Below are 21,515 nucleotides of genomic sequence, written 5' to 3'. Positions count from 1 at the left end.
ACTCACCAATTTTTACCGTAATACCATTGAGAGTGTGCTGACCGGTGGTGTTGCGGTGTGGTATGGTGGAGCCACAGCACAGGACAGAAAAGCCATACAGAGGGCTGTGAGGTCTGCCCAGAAAATCACTGGGACGCAGTATCAGATATCGCAGTATCAGAACACCGACCAATAGATTCAAAAAACAGTTTCTCCCCCCCCCCCAAGCAGTCCGCATCTTAAACACCTCAAAGTAGCACCTGCACTTTAAGGTACTGCGCTGTTTGCGCTATCTCCTGCCTTGGCTGTATTATAACGTCTATTTTCTAAATTCATTGTCCGTGTTTGTCATTTCTGCCTATTGGTTTTTCCTATAAGTAAGCGTTCCAATCCACTTGTTGTATCTGGCAAATACAAATCTTGAATCTTGAATCAAGGGAACCCGAGAGTGATGACTTTTGCCGTCATTTCCAAAAAAAAAACCAACAAAAAGACACTTCATCTGATTACTCCCTGTGACATATATATATTTTTTAAATCGCCTACACCTTTGATTTGTAGCCTCACAGCCCGACGGACCCTACGCGCCCGCCTCAGCCAGGCTTCGCAGCGCTCCCACGACGCTGGTGCCGATTGGCGGCTCGGGCCAGCGGCCCGACCAATCAGCGCCCCGGCTGCGCTGTTTTATACTAAGGGAGTGGAGCGGGGGTGTCGCGCTTCACAACTTTCTGGATCAGCTTGTGGCGGATTGCCTCGGACCGCCGCGCCGAGGAGTCACCGGGAAGTCCGTCGTTACTATTACTGCTCGCACTCGGATCTGTTGTTGTTGTTGTTGCTGCTGCTGCTGCTGCTGTTTCTCACCCCTGTCAGTCTGGGGTTACCAGGAGACACACGTGAGAGAGCCTGCCTGCCGCCGTCAGTCTGGAACCGAAACCAGTTCAGGTGGATTGAGGGTTTTTCGCTGTTCTCTCAGGCTGCGAGGCAGGCACACCTGGAGACGGGCACATAAATACTACGGGGAACAAAGAATACACCAGGAAGCTAAAAGCGGATAACTCCTGGAATTCGGTCTGGGAACGCACCTTGCGAGCCTGGGATCTAGAAGGGACGGGAGAGGGGAAGAGGGAGTCGGGACACAGCGTCTGTTCCGGCTCGACATGCACCCCTGACCCGCCCGGCCCGGCCACTCCGCTGCAGTCCAGTCCAGTCCAGTCCGGGCGGATGGCGCTCTGCCGGCAGGTGCTCGCAGTGTGCCTGGCGCTGCTGTGGACCGGACAGCCCGCTCGCGCGCAGTCCCACGAAGGTAAGAGACCTGCTGTCCCGCAGGACCCACAGCTCGTGCCCTCGTGCCCCCCCCGCTGCTCTGCGCTCCGCGTGCCGGCGCTGTGATTTAGTAGCGCTGGAACCCACACTTCCTCGTGCGGTCCGCATCCACCTGCCGCCCCCTCCCGGGGGTGACCTGCTCCCCTTCCGCAAAGGGGAATGACTCGGGGGACAGAGCCAGGCGTCAAAATCCCTCTTCAGCGACACAACACTTGACCTTTCTAGCTAAAAAAGAAGGACGCGTGTTCCCCGGAGGGTGCTGCTCTGCCGTTCCCGTCGTGGCTGATAATGTTCCGGGGAATGGCGACCGGTAAAGTGCGGAGGGACGGAGCCCCTCCGTGAGACGTCAGCGGGCCTGGCTGGCTTGGTGTGTGCCTTGTGTTGTGCCGGGTGAGGCAGCCGGGCTGCGGGACAGGCTGACGAGGCGCTGCCGGGGGGTTCCCTTGAGCCCCGGGGTTTGACAGGTCCCCGGGAGCTCCTGAGCCGTCACCGCCCGCCCCGCGTCCTCGGGGGACCTCTGTCTGACTCGGTATGCGAGGAGTTCTGACAGCCGTGGACTTTGTACACGTAAACTCACTCAGAGGTCACTGACAGAAGGGCTGACGGACAGAGGGACACCCCACTCTCAGGCGATAGAGAACCGGGGGCCCGTGTGTCCACATGAACAACGGGGTCTCGGAGAACTCGTGACGGATCCTCTCAGAGGTGCGCGAGATATTCCACTCGCTCGGTAAACCTCTCGAGCTGTTGTGTGTGAGAGCTGTCTGGATTTCAGCCCATCGGTGTGTCTGTGTGTTTATCAGTGTGTCTATCAGAGTGAGTGTGTGTGTCTATCAGAGTGAGTGTGTTTATCTGTGTGTGTCTATCAGAGTGAGTTTATCAGTGTGTCTATCAGAGTGAATGTGTCTATCAGAGAGAGTGTCTATCAGTGTGTGTGTCTATCTATCAGAGAGAGTGTGTATCAGTGTGTGTGTCTATCAGAGTGAGTGTCTATCAGTGAGTGTGTGTATCAGAGTGAGTGTGTTTATCTGTATGTGTCTATCAAAGTGAGTTTGTGTATCCACGTGTGTGTCTATCAGAGTGAGTTTATCAGTGTGTCTATCAGAGTGAATGTGTCTATCAGAGAGAGTGTCTATCAGTGTGTGTCTATCTATCAGAGAGAGTGTGTATCAGTGTGTGTGTCTATCAGAGTGAGTGTCTATCAGTGAGTGTGTGTATCGGAGTGAGTGTGTGTGTGTCTATCAGAGTGAGTGTCTATCAGTGAGTGTGTATTCAGAGTGAGTGTGTTTATCTGTGTGTGTCTATCAGAGTGAGTTTGTGTATCAGTGTGTGTGTCTATCAGAGTGTGTTTATCAGTGTGTCTATCAGAGAGAGTGTGTCTATCAGTGTGTGTGTCTATCTATCAGAGTGAGTGTGTATCAGTGTGTGTGTCTATCAGAGTGTGTTTATCAGTGTGTCTATCAGAGAGAGTGTGTCTATCAGTGTGTGTGTGTCTATCTATCAGAGTGAGTGTGTATCAGTGTGTGTGTCTATCAGAGTGTGTTTATCAGTGTGTCTATCAGAGTGAGTGTGTGTATCAGTGTGTGTCTATCTATCAGATTGAGTGTGTGTGTATCAGTGTGTGTGTCTATCTATCCGTGTGAGTGTGTGTATCACTGTGTGTGTCTATCAGAGTGAGCGTGTCTATCAGTGTGTGTGTGTGTGCTCAGCAGTGACAGACCTGTTCCCTGGCTCAGCCTGTTTGCTCTGCTGCTCCTGCAGGGCACATTCTTGCTGCCCTCCTCAGGCCTCCTGCCTGTGCTGAGGGGCCGATGGCCCAGCCAGTCCCCAGGTTCCTTCACTCTTCACAGCCTGGAGAGACGGAAGGTGTGTCTGGTTCCCGGCGAACGCGCAGGCAGTGCGGAGGGCAGACTATCTGGGGCCCTTCTGCGTGACTCAGCCTGGGTGGGGGCAGCAGCAGATTAATGAAGCCACAGCAATCGACTGTAGCCACTCCCTCAGCCTGGCCGAGTTTCCGGTCCGACAACTCCCAGCCACGGCCTCGCAGTGTCTGAGCAGCCCCCCCATGAGCCTGTGTGGGAGTCGGGGTTCAAGTCCTGTCCCTCACTGGGAATGTTGTGAGGGAACCGCACCAAAATCTCCTGGCTGAGCTTCCACCTCGAGAGGCCTAGCCTCAGGAGAGGAGGTCACAGGTCAAACAGGGCCCCAGATATCAGTGACCCCTGCAGACAGTGGTCAGTATGGGGGCGCCTCTCCCTCGTACTGCCGAGAGAGGGGTGGCGCTGGCTGCCCCGGGGCACTCTGGGAAGGTTCAGCAAGGCAGGTGTGGTGTTTGGATGTGTTAGGCTGTGCTAGGATGGCCAGTCCTAGCAGAGGTGGGTCCGAGACGGTGCGCAGAACTTGGGGTCCGACTGCCTACGCGACACCTCCCTTGCTGAACCTTCCCAGAGTGCCCTGGGGCAGCCAGCGTCACCCCTCTCTCTCCAGCAGAAAGGAGAGACACCCCCATACTGACCACTGTCTGCCGTGGGAGAGACAGCCTGTGTTTTAGTCCAAGTAAGGATGGTGGCAATGCATTACGATTGCTGTGTGTGTGTTGACCCACATTCACACCTGCTCAGAGCATTAATGGGAAACAGGGACTGATGTTTTTCTGTCCTTCTGCTTTTAAATTTTATAGTTTATTAATCTGTGTGTTGAAAGAATATGAACACTGAAACCTCTGCCTCTCTGCCTCTCGGGACCTTGTCCAGAGGGGTGCAGTGGGTACTCAGGGGTACTCAGGCCCTGGGAGTGAGAGGCTGAGATTGTTCATGCCTGGCTCTTCAGCTGGTGAAAGGGCTGTTATTCCTGTCATAAAAATCTTATAGCCGCCTGCTGTACAACGTTACTGCAGGGGTTATGTGCTAAAGTTCTGCTGGCTGCAGAAGCCCAGCCCTGCTGTACAGCAGACCCAGTGTCAGGTGAGGAGGCAAGAGAGCTCTTTGGACAGAGCAGGTATTATTATCACTTCACTCCTCTGGTCCTCCCACCTGGCCCTGCGTCAATCCCTGGGCGAAAAGGAAACGTTGTAGGTCTCCAGTTCTGTAGCTTGCCCTGTTGTGGCTCTGCATCCACTGGCAACAGGTGTGTGCGGTAGTTCTTGTTTGCTGTGGTTTTACTGGAGCTGCTGTGACGTGAACTCCACACTTAAAAATCACTTAACTACTTTTGTGGCTGTGTTTTCGTAACGGGTTTGTGCACCATAGACAGAGATCAGCAGATGTCACTTTACACAAAGAGAGGGAGGAGCTTGGAACAAGCGTTTTGAGGTAGACTCCCTGAGATCCTACAAAGAAATGGCTGAATGAGATCCTCAGGTTCATGAGCTAATGGCAACCACAGATCTGGTTTTGTGGGCTTCAGTACTTAACAGGAACAGCCTTGCCGTTCCTGTGAAGTTAATGCCCTGAGCGCAGGAAATCAGCGCAGATGTGCCCCCCCACCCCCATGAACTGTCTCTGCGCTGCACCGCAGTGGCCAGCAGTGACCGCTTGAGCCAGCGTCTCGACTGGTGATCCTGGTGGGAGCTGCAATGTTCCGTTTGGGCAGACCAGTGGGAAAGGGGGAGTAGGCGAGGAGTTCCAGGAACTTCGCGGGCGAGGCCGGTGACTCCTCCGTCGTGCCCCGGGGCACGAACGTGGCTGCTCCTGCGCAGAGAACCTGTCGCCGCAGCGCAGATTCCTCACGCTCCATCAGGGACAAAGGACAACAACAAGTTGACTCTGCTTGAATTCCAAGAAACAGAAGAAAAGTCAGTGAACGAACAGGAAAACACTATTGAATGTCCGTCCCTTAAAAAAACTTCCTCTGCCCCGTCTGTCTGTGTACAGTCTGTAAGTCTGTCTTCCTGTCTGCTTGTCAGTTCTCCTGTCTGTCTTACTGTCTCTACCTGTCTGTAGAATCAGATGTAACCTTTAATACCACTTATTGTGAAAGACAGACAATTAAAGCACATCTTATCAGTCCCCTTCATCTAGAACAAAGCCCAGGTTTATTAGCTGAGTTCAGTTACAATTTTATTGGTAGTAGCATTAGTCAGATTTAAAAAATAACACAGGATCTGATTGTTAGAATCAGAGCTACGTGTCAGTGTGTGTGACGATCAGAGCTGTGTGTCGGTGTGTGTGAGGATCAGAGCTACGTGTCAGTGTGTGTGACAATCAGAGCTGTGTGTCGGTGTGTGTGAGGATCAGAGCTGTGTGTCGGTGTGTGTGACGATCAGAGCTACGTGTCAGTGTGTGTGACGATCAGAGCTGTGTGTCTGTGTGTGTGACGATCAGAGCTATGTGTCAGTGTGTGTGAGAATGAGAGCTGTGCATCAGTGAGTGTGTGTGATTCAGAGCCTTGCGTCAATGCGTCTGAGAAAATCAGAGCTGCATGTCTGTGTATATCAGTGTGTGTGAGGATCAGAGCAGACTGTCAGTGTGTGTATCAATGTGTGTTAGAAAATCAGAGCTACATGTCAGTTTGTGTGTGAGGATCAGAGTTGTTTTTCAGTGTGTGAGAGAATAAGAGTTGTCAGATTGTGTGTGGGAATCGGAGTTTGTCACTATGTGACTATGTGATAAAGTTGTTTGTGTGATAATCAGAGCTGTGCATCAGTGTGTGTAAGAATCAAAGTTGTGTATCAGTGTGTGTGTGAGAGGATCAGAGTTGTCAGTGCATACATGTGTGAGAATCAGAGCTGTGCGTCAGTGTGTGTGTGTGAGAATCAGAGCTGTGCGTCAGTGTGTGTGTGTGAGAATCAGAGGTGTGTGTCAGTGTGTGTGTGTGAGAATCAGAGGTGTGTGTCAGTGTGTGTGTGAGAGGATCAGAGTTGTCAGTGCATACATGTGTGAGAATCAGAGCTGTGCGTCAGTGTGTGTGTGTGGGAATCAGAGCTGTGCGTCAGTGTGTGTGTGTGAGAGTGTCAGCAGGTATGCAGTAATCACCTGGCACTCCAGCCAAGTTTCTGTTTACTCTCTCCTTGTTTCGATTGCTCCCATGAGTCCTGCTTGTTCTGTGTGTCAGTTAGAGAGGAGTGAATGAACACTACAGCTGCACCCTGGTGCGCTCTCAGCCCGTGTCTGTGTGGCTCCAGAGCACCACTGCGCACCGCACCGCGCAGCGCAGCACGAGCCTGGGGCTGGATTTTCTAGCTAATGAGCTGGGGTTTTTTTGCAGAAGACACATTAGTTAAACCATTTCAGTGAAATGGAAGTAGGAGCGTGGTAACTAAAGTAAAGTGCTGGAGCGTCAGTAGGAGAAAATAAGGGAACCTCCTGTTAATTTTGCTCTGTGCTTTTTTCCACGCTGACGAATGAGAATGAGATGGAAGAGGCTCTTCTGAAAGCCTGGCTTCAGTTCTGCAGCGCCCTGGTCGAGCTTGACTGTGCAGGAAAGGATTCAGCTCATCTGTTTACTTTCTGATAGGACCACATGGGTCTCAGTGTGTAGACACACTGTCTGCAGACAGTGTGTGTTTGTAGACAGCGTACAGGCCCACTGCTGGAGAATTAAAGAGAGAGCCGTCTGTTTGTTACTGAGTGAGAGTGTTGCGGTGTGTCTGTGTGTGTTAACATAACATAACATAACTTTATTGACCATATACAGTGTACAATTTCTTGCATTAGGAATTTGTCTTTTCACATACCCCAGCTTGCTCTCCATGAGACACAAAGGCAGGGAGAGAGAAGCTTGGGGTCAGAGTGCAGGGTCAGCCAGTGTACAGCACCCCTGGAGCACCTGGGGTTAGGGGCCTTGCTCAGGGGCCCAACAGAGTAGGATTCCTCTGCCAGCTACGGGATTTGAGCCGGCAACCTTCCAGCCACAGGCGCAGGTCCTTAGCTACAGAGCCACCACTCCGCCACAGTGTTACTGTGTGAGTGTTGTGGTGTGTCTGTGTGTGTTACTGTGTGAGAGTGTTGCAGTCTGTCTGTTTGGATGTTGAAATGTGCCTGAGTGTGTTACTGTGTGAGTGTTGCAGTGTGTTACTGTGTGTGTTACTGTGTGTGTTACTGTGAGTGTTACTGTGAGTGTTGCGGTGTGTTACTGTGTAAGTGTTGCAATGTGCCTGAGAGTGTTACTGTGTGAGTGTTGTAGTGTGTTGTGTGAGAGTGTTGCAGTGTGTTACTGTGTGTGTTATTGTGAGTGTTGCAGTGTGTTACTGTGTGTGTTATTGTGAGTGTTGCAGTGTGTTACTCTGTCTGTTATTGTGAGAGTGTTGCAGTGTGTTACTGTGTGTGTTACTGTGTGAGAGTGTTGCAGTGTGTTAGTGTGTGTGTTACTGTGTGAGTGTTGCAATGTGCCTGAGAATGTTACTGTGTGAGTGTTGCAGTGTGTTACTGTGTGAGAGTGTTGCAGTGTGTTACTGTGTGAGTGTTGCAGTGTGTTACTGTGTGAGAGTGTTGCAGTGTGTTGTGTGAGTGTTGCAGTGTGTTACTGTGAGAGTGTTGCCTGAGTGTGTTACTGTCTACGAGTGCTGCTGGAAAGAAGAGTGGTAAGGTGGGGGTACTTGGGGGGAGGTGGGGTGCTGTTCTGCAGATAGCAGGCTATCTGTGTCCTGGCTCGCTCCCCTGCCTGTCTGACACACTGGCCCTCTCACACTTGCCCCATTGTTCCAGCTCTGGCCTGAGCCTTGGCAGCAGCCCGGGGGCATTTCTCAGGCAGAGATTACAGCCCTGGAACACACTGCCACATTCACAGCCGCCCCACGCCACTCCACAATGCTCTTTCTGTTCCAGTCCAGAACGAGACCCCCGCTGCCCCTTGAACATCCACAGCATGGATAGCTGGCTCTCTGTTGTCTTCGCCTTGACTCTGGGTTTGACAGAACATCACTGCCATTCTGAGTCTGTGCTGCGTCAGCCCTTAGTCTTGCGTCAGCCTGCTGGCCCAACACTGCCAGAGAGCTGCCTTCTGTAGAACAGACACTGGTCTCTGTGGTTCCCTGTTTTCAATGAACTGATAAACAGCCCTCTAGATGTGCCTCCTCCATGTTACAAACAACATTGAAACAATACTTGCATCTATACTTGTTTGCATTTATGACAGAAAATTGACCTTAACTGCTCCAGTGTCCTGCTGCCCAGCTGTCATGTGTTTTGATTTGATCATGTGCAGAGCAAATCACAATGTGCACAGTAAAGCACAGTGAATTAACCGCAAACACAGTGTAAACCACAGTGAATTCATAGTGAGTGCAGTAAAGAATAGTGAAATCGCAGTGAACACAAAGTAAAGTATAGTGAAATAGTATAGCTCCCACTGCCAGCGGGGAGAAATAGAGACAGAGGTGCACTTCCTACTGCACTGTGACAGATACTCTGGGATTAGAGAAACATTCTCCCTTAAATTCAGAAATCTAATCCCAGAGGTCCCCCACCTGCCAGAATCACAACGGGTCCCAATCCTACTGGGAGAGGGAGGAGGGAACTCAGTTGAACTGGCAGCCCAGTATGTGATCTCCTGTCACAGCCTGAGGAACAGTGAGTCTGTCTCCCAATAATGCTCCATCTGTTTACAGGATATGTAAATATTTGATGATATGTCTTTGTTGTAAATGCCTGTAATATGTCTGTAGATTTTATTTTACTTTTATTTTTTGTTTTGTTTAATGTAAATATCATTACTTTCATTTGCTTTGGCAACACTGATTGTACCCATCGGTCATGCTAATAAAGCACCTTGAATTGAATTGAATTGAATAGTAGTGCGCACAGACTAAAGCACAGTGAAATCATAGTGGATACAGAGTAAAACAGTGAAATCGTAGTGAACACAAAAAAGCACAGTGAAATCATAGTGAACACAAAATAAAGCACAGTGAAATCATAGTGAACACAGAATAAAGCACAGTGAAATCATGTTGAACAGAGAACAAAGCAGTATTATGGTATGACAAACTGTGATGCAGCTATGTCAAAGCAAAGTAAGTGCACACTGCAAGCAGCAGAGGTCATTCAGTGTGCCGTGGCAAGGAGGAGTAAGCTGCAAGAGTGTTCGGGCTGCTCTGGGTGCCAGGAAGACAGGTGGGGGCAGAAGGCAGGAGCTAGTAAACACACCGGCTCTTCCGCATCGCTGAGCTGGCCTGGCAGCTCCTGGAAACAGCAGCCTACATTGGCGCCACACGCGCGTGTGGCCTTGATTCTTCCCAATCAGTGCAGGCTCAGCAACACCTGACACTCGCACCCTGCACTGCACAAGCAGGAGCAGCTGCCCTGATTCCCTCGCGGCTCTTGGTCGGGGAATTTGTCTGTTTCTTGTAGGAATAGTGGTAACACGATCACTCGTGCTTGCACTGTACTTGGAAGAGCTTTCCAAAGTTATGGATCATGTTTAACTCTACTGGACCTCTGTGCTTTTAACATAACTTCTGTCTGCTTTATTACATTTGACTGTGCATTTCATCATGTTTTACCAAAGATAATTTCAGAACTATTCCAACTTTCAATTTCAATTTTATTTTAAAATTGACCACTAATAAATGCAGGGTCTCCTGCTGGGTGACATTAGCTCCCCCACCAGGAAGTTAATCATTGACCACTTAGTTAATGATCCTCTAGCTCTACTCAGAAAATGCTGGAACATGCTAGATTCAGGGCCACACACCAGGCACAGTGCCATTCTCCAGTCACTCCTGTCACCCCAGACACCCCAGATACCCCAGTCACCCCAGACACCTCAGACGCTCCAGTCACTCCAGACACAATAGACATCCCAGTCACTCCAGACACCCCAGCCACCCCAGTCACTCCAGACACAATAGACACCCCAGTCACTCCAGTCACTCCAGACACAATAGACACCCCATTAACCCCAGTCACTCCAGACAACCCAGACACCCCAGTCACCCCAGACACAATAGACACCCCAGTCACTCCAGACACAATAGACACCCCATTAACCCCAGTCACTCCAGACACCCCAGTCACTCCAGACACAAAAGACACTCCAGACACCCCAGACACTCTAGTCACCCCAGACACAATAGACACCCCAGTCACTCCAGACACAATAGACACCCCAAGACACCCCAGTCACTCCAGACACAATAGACACTCCAGTCACTCCAGACACAGTAGACACCCCGAGACACCCCCGACACTCCAGACACCCTGAGACTCTCCAGACACCCTGAGACACTCCAGACACCCCTGACACAATAGACACCTCAGATACTCCAGACACTTCAGACACATTAGACACCCCAGACACACCAGACACTCCAAACACAATAGACACCCCAATAGACAATAGACACCCCAAGTCACTCCAGATACCCCAGACACTCCAGACACCCTGAGACACTCCAGACACCCCAGATACTCCAGACACAATAAACACTTCAGACACCCCAGACACTCCAGACACAATAGACACCCCAGATACGCCAGACACAATAGACACCCCAGACCCCCCAGATACTCCAGACACTTCAGATACTCCAGACACCCCAGAGACTCCAGTCACTCCAGACACCCCAGACACACACTTCTCTGCTGCTCTTTGGTGGTGCTGTGCTCAGGGGCTGTGCAGGATGTGCAGTTCTCCTCGCCTCTGTGACAGAGAGTCCCTCTGTCCTGCCCCAGGGGCTCAGGGCACATTCCTCAGAGAGAGGGTGAGCACACACTCACACAAAACCCCTCTGTCTCTCCAGGAGATAATGGGGTGCATTCTCATCTCTGGGGACAGTGCAGAGATCTGTTTAGGGCTCTGGACTCACCCACTATGGTGCACTTAACGCTACAGAACCCTCGAGAAGCTCTGGAGTCTTCAGTGTGGATTTAACTGGTTTCACTGTCACCTCTCCCTGTCTCTCTGTCTCTCTCTCTCAGTGTCAGTGTGCTCTGGCACCCAGAATGGCCTGAGTGTGACGGGAGACTCCAACCTGCAGTACGAGATCATGGAGAAGCTGTACAGCGGCTGTGAGATCATCATGGGCAACCTGGAGATCACACAGATGGAGCACAACCGCAACTTCAGCTTCCTGAGGGTAGGGGGCGCCACTGAGGCACTACTGCTAAAGAGCTGAAAACAGGGATATAATCGTCACAAAAAACAACCATATTAGAAAATTATGAACCATATTGAATTATGAGCCTTTCTGAAATACTCTGATAAAAGTGCAGTGATGGGACCAACACTGTGATAATAGCACAATAATAATAACAGTGTTACGTATGGGAGGGTACGAAAATTGTGAAAACCAGGAATTGACTGAGCAATTTAGTCAATAAGTAAAATAAATGTTCATAACCCCCAACTTGTAAGTGCTTTATCTGGAATATACCCGAGCGCTTGGTATAATTAGAGGCACGTGAATTCTTTATTCTCTGGCACAGCTTTGGTGAGAAGAGCAATAATCCAGGCACACTGGGTTAAACCAATATTATTTAATGATGACAATACAAACACTACACCACACACAACAAAACACATTTACAGTATGTACAAGCAAGGCACATCAGAGGCCTAACATCCTCATCAGTCAGAAAACCCAGACTTCTACCAAGTATTAAACCCTTAATACCAAATAAGAGATAAGATAACTTTCTAAATAAATGCAATACAACCTGCAGTTAAATCTCTCTCTCCCTGCACCCCGGATGCCACAAAATAAATGGGAGCCTATCTCCCTATTCTAAAAATGCACCCTAAGCAGGAAAGACGTCTCTCACCGAGGTATCTTTTACCCAAAACACAGAATAGCAGCTCTCTCCAGCAAGGTTCAGACACTTGGCTCCAGTCAGGGTCGGTTTGGATGATCGTGAAGTAGGGGCTCTTGCCTGGTGCGAGCTTCAGTCCCGACTCCTCCTGACTCCTTTCTTGTCTCTCTTTGTCTTCTTTGTCTTTCCCTGCTTCTTGTTGTCTGCTCTGTGCTCTTCATGTGATCTTATATGATGTGTACCTGTCCTGCTCCTTGACAATCATTAACCCACAATTTACTTAGCTATGCCAAGGTAAAGCTCACAGTTGTTTCTGCTCAAGGGACCCCCCACATCAGCAAACATCCTCTCTGCTTTGGAGCTGGAAGTGCCAGGTGTCACAAACTTTACCTAAACTCTGAGAGGCACTTCCTAGTCACCTAAAGCTGTAACAACAGCAATAATCTAAATAGATCTGGTGTACATCTATAATAACTGAAATTAAACTAAATGGAATGAAACTGGTATAACACTCAATGTTATTAACGATATTATTTCATTATCATCATACTAAAATTGACCATGCTAAAAACTGATTATACTAAAAAAAAAGACTAAACTAGTTCATTGTAAAATAAATCGTTTTTTCATTCATTGAAACTGTTTTTTCCCCTCTCAGTCCATCCGGGAGGTGACGGGCTACGTCCTGATCGCGATCAACCAGTTCTCCTCGCTGCCGCTGGGCGAGCTGCGTGTGATCCGCGGCACCACGCTGTACGAGGACAAGTACGCCCTGGCCGTGATGGTCAACTACCAGAAGGACGGGCCGCAGGGCCTGAGAGAGCTGGGCTTCACGCACCTGACAGGTGAGGAGGGAGGGGCGTCAGGAGTAAGAGCCCACAGACAGAGAAGAGGAGGGAGGGGCGTCAGGAGTAACAGCCCTCAGACAGAGAAGAGGAGGGAGGGGCGTCAGGAGTAACAGCCCACAGACAGAGAAGAGGAGGGAGGGGCGTCAGGAGTAACAGCCTGCAGACAGAGAAGAGGAGGGAGGGGCGTCAGGAGTAAGAGCCTGCAGACAGAGAAGAGGAGGGAGGGGCGTCAGGAGTAACAGCCCGCAGACAGAGAAGAGGAGGGAGGGGCGTCAGGAGTAACAGCCCATAGACAGAGAAGAGGAGGGAGGGGCGTCAGGAGTAACAGCCCGCAGACAGAGAAGAGGAGGGAGGGGCGTCAGGAGTAACAGCCCACAGACAGAGAAGAGGAGGGAGGGGCGTCAGGAGTAACAGCCCGCAGACAGAGAAGAGGAGGGAGGGGCGTCAGGAGTAACAGCCCGCAGACAGAGAAGAGGAGGGAGGGGCGTCAGGAGTAACAGCCCGCAGACAGAGAAGAGGAGGGAGGGGCGTCAGGAGTAACAGCCCACAGACAGAGAAGAGGAGGGAGAGAGTGAGTGTGAAAGAGAGGAAAGAGGGGAGGGTTGTTCTTTAACAGAGGAGCAGTATCAGGAGTAACGGTCCACAGAAAGAGAAGAGGAGGGATGAGGAGTGTGACACAGGGCAGAGAGAGGGAGCAGCTTCCCACCGGACACACCATCATACGGGATACACTGCTGACCTGCACAGGTGTGCAGCGCAGCGGGACAGGTAGGGCGAAGCCGGCCTGAGGGGGACCAGGCCTGCGTAACACTGTCTGTCCCACAGAGATCCTGGAGGGGGGGGTCTCCATCCAGAACAACAAGTATCTGAGCTACGTAGAGCAGGTGAACTGGATAGACATCGTGAGGGACCCCAGTGCCGAGATCACCATCAAACAAAACGGGGAGACCAGTGAGTGCCGTGCAGCCGGACTGGGAGGGCCGGGGGGTGAAAGGGGGGAGGGCGCGGAGCGGAGCAGTGGGGGTGACGATGTCTCTTGCTTGCCAGAGCCCTGCCACGAGGCGTGTGGGAAGAACTGCTGGGGCCCAGCCAGGAACAACTGTCAGATCTGTGAGTGTCTGATTCCCTGCCCATCTGTCTGTCTGTCTTCCCATCTGTGTCTGTCTGTCTGTCCGCCTGTCTGTGTGTGTCTGCCTGTCCACCTGTCTGTGTCTGTCTGCCTGTCTGTGTCTGCCTGCCCGTCTGTCTGTCTCGTCTGCCTGCCTGTCTGTGTCTGCCTGCCTGCCTGTCTGTCTGTCTGTCTGTCTGCCCATCTGTCTGTCTGTCTGCCTGCCTGCCTGTCTGTGTCCGTCTGCCTGTCTGTGTCTGCCTGCCCGTCTGTCTGTCTCGTCTGCCTGCCTGTCTGTGTCTGCCTGCCTGCCTGTCTGTGTCTGTCTGTCTGTCTGTCTGTCTGTCTGTCTGTCTGCCTGTCTGTGTCTGTCTGCCCATCTGTCTGTCTGTGTCTGTCTGCCTGTCTGTGTCTGCGTGCCTGTCTGTCTGTGTCTGCCTGCCTGTCTGCCTGTCTGTGTCTGTATGTCTGTCTGTTTTGTCTGTCTGCCTGTCTGTGTCTGTTTCTCTGTCTCACTGTCTGTCTGCCCATCTCACTGTCTGTGTCTGTCTGCCTGCCCGTCTGTCAGCCCCTCTGCCTGTCTGCGTCTCTCAGCTGGCTGTATCCCTCTCTCTGCAGTGACGAAGACGGTGTGCGCCCCGCAGTGCAACAGCCGGTGTTTTGGGAGGGACCCCAATGACTGTTGCCATGTCGAGTGTGCTGGGGGGTGCATGGGACCCCATGACACAGACTGCTTTGTGAGTCCATGTCCCACATGCACACTCACACTGCCTCACCCGGTCTCAGTGTCACAGTGCTGCTCTGTTCCTCCTGCTAGACATCCCGTGTGTCTGTGTGTTTCAGGCCTGCAGTCACTTCAACGACTCCGGGGCCTGTGTACCCCAGTGCCCCAAGCCTCTCATCTACAACAAGCAGACCTTCCAGTTGGAGCCCAACCCCAGTGCCAAGTACCAGTACGGCACCATTTGTGTGTCCCAGTGCCCCAGTGAGTGACTGCCCCTGCCTCTCCCTCCCAGTCCTGTCTGCCCCCTCTCTCTGTCTCTCTCACCTCCTCGCCACTTGTCCCATTGAGAATCGCTCTCCTCTTATTCTGTGTTCCACTGTCTCCCTGCCTATTCCACCACTATAACATACTGACCGCTGTCCCCATCTCCCTCTCTGCTCTCTCACTCCTCCTCGATTCAATTCAAGGAGCATTACTGGCATGACCAATGAATTTCAGTGTTGCCAAAGCAGATACAGTTGACACAACATCTACAAACATTTACAATGTGGGCACATTCTAAGACATTCGCACACAAACATATGGAGCATTACTGGGAGACAGACTCACTGTTCGTCAGGCTGTGACAGGAGATCACATACTGGGCTGCCAGATCAACTGAGTTCCCTCCTCCCTCTCCCAGTAGGATTGGGACCTGTTGTGATTCTGGCAGGTGGGGGACCTCTGGGATTAGATTTCTGAATTTAAGGGAGAATGTTTGTCTAATCCCAGAGTATCTGTCACAGTGCAGTAGGAAGTGCACCTCTGTCTCCCCGCTGGCAGTAGGAGCACAGCCTGTCCTCTCTGGACAGCCAGGTCTGCCTGTGTCGCCCAGTTTCTATGGCCAGGCTGTGGTCACTGAGCCTGTACTTCGTCAGGGTCTGTTTCTGTTTGCTGTTTCTTACCTTGGTCAAATTCCACTCTTTCCCCCTCTCCCCCTCTCTCCCTCTCTGCCCCTCTCTCTCGCCCCTCTCCCCCTCTCTCCCTCTCTGTCCCTCTCTCTCACTCCTCTCTCCCTCTCTGCTCCTCTCTCTCACCCCTCTCCCTCTCTCCCTCAGAGAATTATGTGGTGGACGGTAGCTCCTGTGTGCGCAGTTGCCCCACTGACAAGAAGGAGGTGGATAAGAACGGGCAGAAACAGTGTGAGCCATGCAAGGGGCTGTGCCCTAAAGGTACCTACACCTGCACCCCCTAGAGATCCCCTCGTCCGTGTGCCTGGTGTGTCCAGGGCGTCACCCTCTCCCCTCTCTCCCCAGTCTGTATGGGCACCGGCTCTCCCGACAGGCAGACAGTGGACTCCAGAAACATCGACAGCTTCATCAACTGCACCAAGATCCAGGGCAGCCTGCACTTCCTCACCACCGGCATCAACGGGTGAGCCCCCTCCCGCCCCCGTCCAGCGTGAACACTGAGCACGATGTCTACAGCACGAGCGCTGCACTAGTATCTCAGAGGCTGGCTCTCTGTCTCCTGGGTTCTAACTAGCTCACTCAGTTGCTAGTGATTGATTGATCCGAGGGCCCTGTCCAGACACTTCTTAAAAGCCTCATGAAGTGTCTCCTGCTCTCGGCCCCCAATGTACTTTCACTCTTTCACTTGTGTGTTGTTTGTTGTCTTGTTTCACAACCGGTCTGAAAGAACGACCAATTACGTACTTGTATGAAGTCTCAGTACTCAAGGAAAGACTGTCATATTCAGCTAAAATTTCATCCAAAGCCACTTACATTTGCCCCCTTTTATACAGCTGGGTTTTTTAATGCCACAGTTCAGGTGAACTAGTATACTCGAGGGTACAACAGCAGTGTCTCTCCTGCGATTTGATCCCACAACCTTCCAGGTCTGAGGCCAGAACCCCACCTGCAGCTCCACACTGCTGCCAGTGCCTCTCGAAGAGGGAGACCATGGGCACTGATGTTTTCTGTGGTGTTACCACCTCTACACCGCGGTTTACTACATTGGCGCCTGGCCTCTAACAGACCACACGCGCTGGTTGAGTATCTGACCAGAGTGAGGGACCACCAGGAGAAGCAGACCCTGATCAACTATAGGCTTTGTGACCACAACCTGGCTGCCCAGAGAGGACGGGCTGTGCTCCCACTGCCGGCAGGGAGAAGCAGAGACAGAGAAGAGCTTTCTGCTACGCTGTGAGAAATAATCAGGGATTAGAGAAACTGTCTTCCACAAAATAACATAAATCTAATCCCAGAAGTCTCACACCAGCCAGAATCCTTTCAGTCCTCCTGGGGAGGAGACATTCTGAGGGAAACTCGTAGCTGCAGCTCAGTATGACATCTCCTTGTCTCCTGGACAAGACGCTCAGATCACTTACTAGCAACTAAGTGAGCTAGTTGGGCAGAATGTACTCCTCTCGTTTGTAACCTTTCTTCTGCACTTCTGCTCTCCCTCTCTCTTCAGGGATCCTTACCACAACATCTCCGCTCTTGATCCAGAGAAACTCAAAGTCTTTGGAACTGTCCAAGAAATAACAGGTGTGTCTGTGTCTCGGTTCTGTCTGTGTCTCTGGTCTGTCTGTGACTCTGGACAATCTGTTTCTCTAGACTGTCTGTCTTTGTCTCTGGTCTGCCTGTCTGTGACTCTGGACTGTCAGTGTTTCTGTTCTGCCTGTCTGTGACTCAGGTCTGTCTGTGACTCTGGACTGTCTGTGTCTCTGGAGTGTATGTCTGTGTCTCTGGTCTGCCTATCTGTGACTCTGGACTGTCTGTGACTCTCGATTGTCTGTGTCTCTGGTCTGCCTGTCTGTGACTCTGGTCTGTCTGTGACTCTGAACGGTTGTGTCTGTGACTCTGGACTGTCTGTGTCTCTGGTCTTTCTGTGACTCTCGACTGTCTATCTATGTCTCCATTCTGCCTGTAGCTCTGGTCTGCCTGTCTGTGTCTCTGGTCTACCTGTCTGTAACTTTGGAGCATCTGTGTCTCTGGTCTGTGACTCTAGATTGCCTGTCAGTGACTCTGGTCTGCCCATGTGTTGTCAGATATCCTCAGTATCCAGTCCTGGCCCAAGAAACTGTCTGACCTCAGTGTGTTCTCCAACCTCACCACCATCCAGGGCAGGTCGCTGTACAAGTAAGACTGGACTGAAGCCGGCAGCCTGTCTCTCTCTCTGGTTTCTCTCTGTCTTCAGTAGATCTCTCTGTGTATCTGCCTCCTATTCAATATGTACTCTGTCTTCTAACATGTCCACATCGCCATCTTTCTGTGTCTCTGCTCTAATGGCCCAATACAGCATGTCTCTAATGCATTGTGTCTAATACATCTCTCTCTTGCTCTCCTCCTTTCTCTCCTCATTAACTCCCTCTACCCCTCTCCCCCGCATTCTTGCTCTCCAGAGGAATCAGCTCCAAGAGGTACGTAAAACTGTAACAAAGAATCTCTTTCTTCACAAAACGATCTTCATTCATTTTTATTTGCTCAATCACAGTCTCAAATTCCCAATCACCTTTAACCCTGACTAACTGATTAACTAATTAGCCGTGCACTTGCACACCCCTGTCAGAGCCGCTCACGGACAGAGGAGGTCTGTCTGAGGGCTTGGGGCACAGCCACATAAAACCCCTTCAGCTCAGTCTCCCCTCAGTTTTGCCCTGGAGTGCAGTGAGCACACTGCCTTCAGCTTCCTAGACCCCTATTTCACAATGAAGGTGTTTTATGCAGCTGACCCAGGCAGGGGTGGGTGACACTGCTTTGCTCTTATTTGACTCTATGCCTCTTTATTGATTCCGTTCTGTTATGATGAAATGCCTCTCTTTACATGCATGGGTGTGGGGGGTGTCTGAGGGGCTCACTAGAGGCCAGGCTGTGTTTGGGGAAGGTGTGTGTTTTGCACCCCAGCTGCTCGTCATATTTCAGTTTGCAGTTTATTTCCACAAAAAGAAGCTGGCTATGCAGAGAGCTAATCTGTTCTGTCTCTCTCCCATCCTCCTCATCTTCTGACAACTCTCCTGTCTTTCTTACCTACCCACCCTTTTTCACACTATTTCTCTTTAATCCTCTCTCTCTGCCTGTCACTCCCTCTCTCCCCGTCTCCCTCCTCTCCCCCACTTTCTCCTCTCTCCTCTCCCTCACTCCCCTCTCTCTATCCCCTCTCTCCTCTCTCCTCTCTCTCCTCTCCCTCCTCTCCTCTCTCTCTCCTCTCTCCTCTCTCTCCCCTCTCCCCTCTCCCCTCTCTCCTCTCTCCTCTCTCTCCCCTCTCCCCTCTCCCCTCTCCCCTCTCTCTCCTCTCTCTCCTCTCTCTCCTCTCTCTCCCCTCTCCCCTCTCTCCTCTCTCCTCTCTCTCCTCTCCCCTCTCTCCTCTCTCCTCTCTCCTCTCTCTCCCCTCTCCTCTTGCTCCCCCCTCTCCCCTCTCTCAGGGGGTTCTCTCTGCTGGTCATGAAGCTGCCCTCCATCACCTCCCTGGGGCTGCGCTCTCTGAAGGAGATCAGTGATGGCAGTGTCTACATCAGTGGCAACAAGCGCCTGTGCTACTACAACACCATTGACTGGAGCCGGATCTTAACTGGCACCCACTCCCAGCGCCGGCAGGACACCAACCTCAAGAACAACCGCCCAGCCAAGGAGTGCGGTGAGCACCGGGCAGAGGGGGGAGAGGGCGCAGGAGAGAGGAGGGGGTCAGGGGGACTGGGGTAGAGACACTGGCAGAAAGGCGTGAGGAAGACAGGGGGAGCTGTAGAGGTGTAGGTATTGGGGTTATAGGGGTGATATGGGGATATGAGTAAGCGTGGGTGTATCAGTCTGCCTGTCTGTGTGCAGTGGCTGACGGGCGTCAGTGTGACCCCCTGTGCTCAGATGTGGGGTGCTGGGGTCCCGGGCCAGAGCAATGCCTGTCCTGCAGAAACTACAGCCGAGACGGAACCTGTGTCGCAGACTGCAACTTCCTCACAGGGTCAGTCTATGTGTGTGTGTCAGTCTGTGTCTGTGTGTGTGTCAGTCTGTGTCTGAGTGTGGGTCAGTCTGTGTCTGTGTGTGTGTCAGTCTGTGTCTGAGTGTGTCAGTCTGTGTGTGTGTGTGTCAGTCTGTGTCTGTGTGTGTCAGTCTGTGTGTGTGTGTCAGTTTGTGTCTGTGTGTGTGTGTCAGTCTGTGTCTGTGTGTGTCAGTCTGTGTCTGTGTGTGTGTGTCAGTCTGTCTGTGTGTGTCAGTCTGTGTCTGTGTGTGTGTCAGTCTGTGTCTGTGTGTGTCAGTCTGTTTCTGTGTGTGTGTCAGTCTGTGTCTGAGTGTGTGTCAGTCTGTGTCTGTGTGTGTGTCAGTCTGTGTCTGAGTGTGTCAGTCTGTGTGTGTGTGTGTCAGTCTGTGTCTGTGTGTGTCAGTCTGTGTGTGTGTGTCAGTTTGTGTCTGTGTGTGTGTGTCAGTCTGTGTCTGTGTGTGTCAGTCTGTGTCTGTGTGTGTGTGTCAGTCTGTCTGTGTGTGTCAGTCTGTGTCTGTGTGTGTGTCAGTCTGTGTCTGTGTGTGTCAGTCTGTTTCTGTGTGTGTGTCAGTCTGTGTGTGTGTGTCAGTCTGTGTCTGAGTGTGTCAGTCTGTGTCTGTGTGTGTGTCAGTCTCTGTGTGTGTGTCAGTCTGTGTCTGTGTGTGTGTCAGTCTGTGTCTGTGTGTGTGTCAGTCTGTGTCTGTGTGTGTCAGTCTGTGTGTGTGTGTCAGTTTGTGTCTGTGTGTGTGTGTCAGTCTGTGTCTGTGTGTGTCAGTCTGTGTCTGTGTGTGTGTGTCAGTCTGTCTGTGTGTGTCAGTCTGTGTCTGTGTGTGTGTCAGTCTGTGTCTGTGTGTGTCAGTCTGTTTCTGTGTGTGTGTCAGTCTGTGTCTGAGTGTGTGTCAGTCTGTGTCTGTGTGTGTGTGTCAGTCTGTGTCTGTGTGTGTCAGTCTGTGTGTGTGTGTCAGTCTGTGTCTGAGTGTGTCAGTCTGTGTCTGTGTGTGTGTCAGTCTCTGTGTGTGTGTCAGTCTGTGTCTGTGTGTGTGTCAGTCTGTGTCTGAGTGTGTCAGTCTGTGTCTGTGTGTGTGTCAGTCTGTGTCTGTGTGTGTGTGTCAGTCTGTGTCTGTGTGTGTCAGTCTGTGTCTGTGTGTGTGTGTCAGTCTGTGTCTGTGTGTGTCAGTCTGTTTCTGTGTGTGTGTCAGTCTGTGTCTGTGTGTGTGTGTCAGTCTGTGTCTGTGTGTGTCAGTCTCTGTCTGTGTGTGTGTGTCAGTCTGTGTGTGTGTCAGTTTGTGTCTGTGTGTGTGTGTCAGTTTGTGTCTCTGTGCGTGTCAGTCTGTGTCTGTGTGTGTCAGTCTGTTTCTGTGTGTGTGTCAGTCTGTGTCTGAGTGTGTGTCAGTCTGTGTCTGTGTGTGTGTGTCAGTCTGTGTCTGTGTGTGTGTCAGTCTGTGTCTGAGTGTGTCAGTCTGTGTCTGTGTGTGTCAGTCTGTGTGTGTCAGTCTGTGTCTGTGTGTGTGTCAGTCTGTGTCTGTGTGTGTCAGTCTGTGTCTGTGTGTGTGTGTCAATCTGTGTCTGTGTGTGTGTCAGTCTCTGTGTGTGTGTCAGTCTGTGTCTGTGTGTGTCAGTCTGTGTCTGTGTGTGTGTGTCAGTCTGTGTCTGTGTGTGTGTCAGTCTGTGTCTGAGTGTGTCAGTCTGTGTCTGTGTGTGTCAGTCTGTGTGTGTCAGTCTGTGTCTGTGTGTGTGTCAGTCTGTGTCTGTGTGTGTGTGTCAGTCTGTGTCTGTGTGTGTGTCAGTCTGTGTCTGTGTGTGTGTGTCAGTCTGTGTCTGTGTGTGTCAGTCTGTTTGCCTCTTCTCTGTCACTTTCTGTTCTTTGACCTGCACTCCGTCTCTCCGCC

The 21,515-nt window shown here is 51.4% G+C and overlaps 1 protein-coding gene across 2 annotated transcripts in view; it reads left to right on the top strand.

Moving 5' to 3' along the window:
- The first annotated feature begins 709 nt into the window (after positions 1-709).
- LOC148841595 (receptor tyrosine-protein kinase erbB-3-like) overlaps positions 710-21,515 on the top strand; it is a 37,371-nt gene continuing 16,565 nt past the window's right edge. The window contains exons 1-15 of one of the 2 annotated variants that reach the window (XM_088917475.1): positions 710-872; positions 953-1,282; positions 11,160-11,317; positions 12,649-12,835; positions 13,664-13,789; positions 13,886-13,948; positions 14,565-14,683; positions 14,790-14,931; positions 15,768-15,881; positions 15,966-16,083; positions 17,125-17,198; positions 17,702-17,792; positions 18,056-18,073; positions 19,076-19,287; positions 19,476-19,608. In XM_088917475.1, the coding sequence (XP_088773601.1) occupies positions 1,201-1,282; positions 11,160-11,317; positions 12,649-12,835; positions 13,664-13,789; positions 13,886-13,948; positions 14,565-14,683; positions 14,790-14,931; positions 15,768-15,881; positions 15,966-16,083; positions 17,125-17,198; positions 17,702-17,792; positions 18,056-18,073; positions 19,076-19,287; positions 19,476-19,608 (1,637 nt within the window). In that variant the 5' untranslated portion in view covers positions 710-872; positions 953-1,200. Of the gene's footprint in view, positions 873-952; positions 1,283-11,159; positions 11,318-12,648; positions 12,836-13,663; positions 13,790-13,885; positions 13,949-14,564; positions 14,684-14,789; positions 14,932-15,767; positions 15,882-15,965; positions 16,084-17,124; positions 17,199-17,701; positions 17,793-18,055; positions 18,074-19,075; positions 19,288-19,475; positions 19,609-21,515 lie in introns of those variants that run through there. The other variant, XM_088917466.1, reaches the window with a different exon arrangement.

The sequence above is a fragment of the Atractosteus spatula genome, chromosome 1 (genome assembly GCF_055471065.1).
Source record: "Atractosteus spatula isolate fAtrSpa1 chromosome 1, fAtrSpa1.hap1, whole genome shotgun sequence".
Lineage (NCBI taxonomy): Eukaryota > Metazoa > Chordata > Actinopteri > Semionotiformes > Lepisosteidae > Atractosteus > Atractosteus spatula.
This window is presented reverse-complemented; position numbering and strand designations above follow the sequence as displayed.